We start from the raw sequence: 1,681 nt of genomic DNA, 5'->3' as shown, positions 1-1,681 counted from the left end.
TATGTATTATATATTTGTTCATTTGTGCATTTATATATATTTTTATTCAATATCTATCCTTCCATGCACATTATAGCGGACCTACTGCGTGTTCTGACTAGGAGCCATTTGGTCACGCCACGGATAATCGATTATGTGGTGCACCGCTCCGCAGATATGATCGCCTCCGCCCAGAACCTCCTTTTAAGTCCGACCAATCAGATCGACGCTATTAATAGCAATTGGCTCATGCGTGCTGAAAATCCGAAGCCGGACCCAGTAAAAGACCCCTTTAATTATGTGATGGGCCCATTCGCGGCGGTGCACGTATGCAAGGCGCTTGTGTGGGTGTGTCGCGAGTTGCACAAAGACTTATATCGTGTACAGACCGGAAGGGCTTCCTGGTATCAATACAGAAAGTCACCGCCAACCCGTACTGTTTCGTCGGGATCTGAATACGTAAATGATGATCATATACGTACCGATGAGAATTGTCATCTCCAAGCAGAAACACACTACGAAGCGACTCGGCGCATACTGATGAACCGAAAACTTTCCCCGAGAGAACGGAGACGGAAGAAGGACAAGGTGGTCATTGAACGTCAGGAGATGGTTATACAAGGGTATGCCGAGGAACTCAGTCTGGCCAAATCCAGCACACGTACCATGGTCAACCTCACCACAGACTACGTTCTCAGCTGCCTGGAGACTCAGTCGACCCACACCCACGCTCAGCTGGGTGCACACGTGCGCACAGGCACACAAGCACCCCACACGCTCCTGGAGGGTAAGGCAGGCCGGGCTATAGGGGCGTGGGAGGTGTCTTTGCTAGTTAAGTGTATGGGCCAGACCGGCAGTATGACGGAGTATCAACTGAAGCAGCTGACACACGTGTTTGCCACTCATATGCACTCGTTTAATCTGAGGTTTCTGGCCAAGACATCACGATGGCTGGTGGCCGCGTGCCTGAAGGGCGGATACGAAATACCGTTGGTGTGTTGTTTCGCTCAATGTGACTGTTGTGGGTTGGTATACGTATTCTGTTTATGTAGTGTGGCATGTGTATGGCAAGAATCGCTCAGTGCGACTGTTGTGGGGTTGTATACGTATTCTGTTCATGTATTGTGGCATGTGTATGGCATGGCAAGAATCGCTCAGTGCGACTGTTATGGGTTTGTAGACGTATTCTGTTTACGTATTGTGGCATGTGTATGGCAAGAATCGCTCAGTGCGACTGTTATGGGTTTGTAGACGTATTCTGTTTACGTATTGTGGCATGTGTATGGCAAGAATCGCTCAGTGCGACTGTTATGGGTTTGTATACGTATTCTGTTTATGTATTGTGGCATGTGTATCGCAAGAACGCGTGAGATATATATGAGTTGGTAGTACATTGTAATCCATTCCGAACTCGGGTGTCTGATTTGTAGTCTTGGGATGGCTGGTTGCATCGTGTCTGAAGGGTGGACCAAGGATATATATATATATATATATATATATATATATATGTAATGTTTATATTGTTTCTAGTGCAGAATAAGTTCGTCTAATACATGACCTGTTTGTCGCTATTCTGCACTCCTTCAACATGCTCGATCGTTCTATAACTCCATGTTATATTGATACTGATAAAAATCCATATTATTTGCAAACATCCTTTTTACATGAACATTCATGCTGAAAAATATAAACATTTTTTTTG

At 45.4% G+C, this 1,681-nt stretch overlaps 1 protein-coding gene across 1 annotated transcript; it reads left to right on the top strand.

The window, feature by feature from the left end:
• Positions 1-63: 63 nt before the first annotated feature.
• Positions 64-968, top strand: SARC_14974 (hypothetical protein; the record flags this gene model as incomplete). Its single annotated transcript, XM_014290895.1, has 1 exon — positions 64-968. A coding segment is annotated over one exon (905 nt), but the record flags the coding sequence as incomplete, so codon positions are not given.
• Between the last annotated feature and the right edge of the window lie 713 nt (positions 969-1,681).

The sequence above is a fragment of the Sphaeroforma arctica genome, assembly GCF_001186125.1.
Source record: "Sphaeroforma arctica JP610 unplaced genomic scaffold supercont1.5397, whole genome shotgun sequence".
Taxonomy (NCBI): Eukaryota; class Ichthyosporea; order Ichthyophonida; genus Sphaeroforma; species Sphaeroforma arctica.
This window is presented reverse-complemented; position numbering and strand designations above follow the sequence as displayed.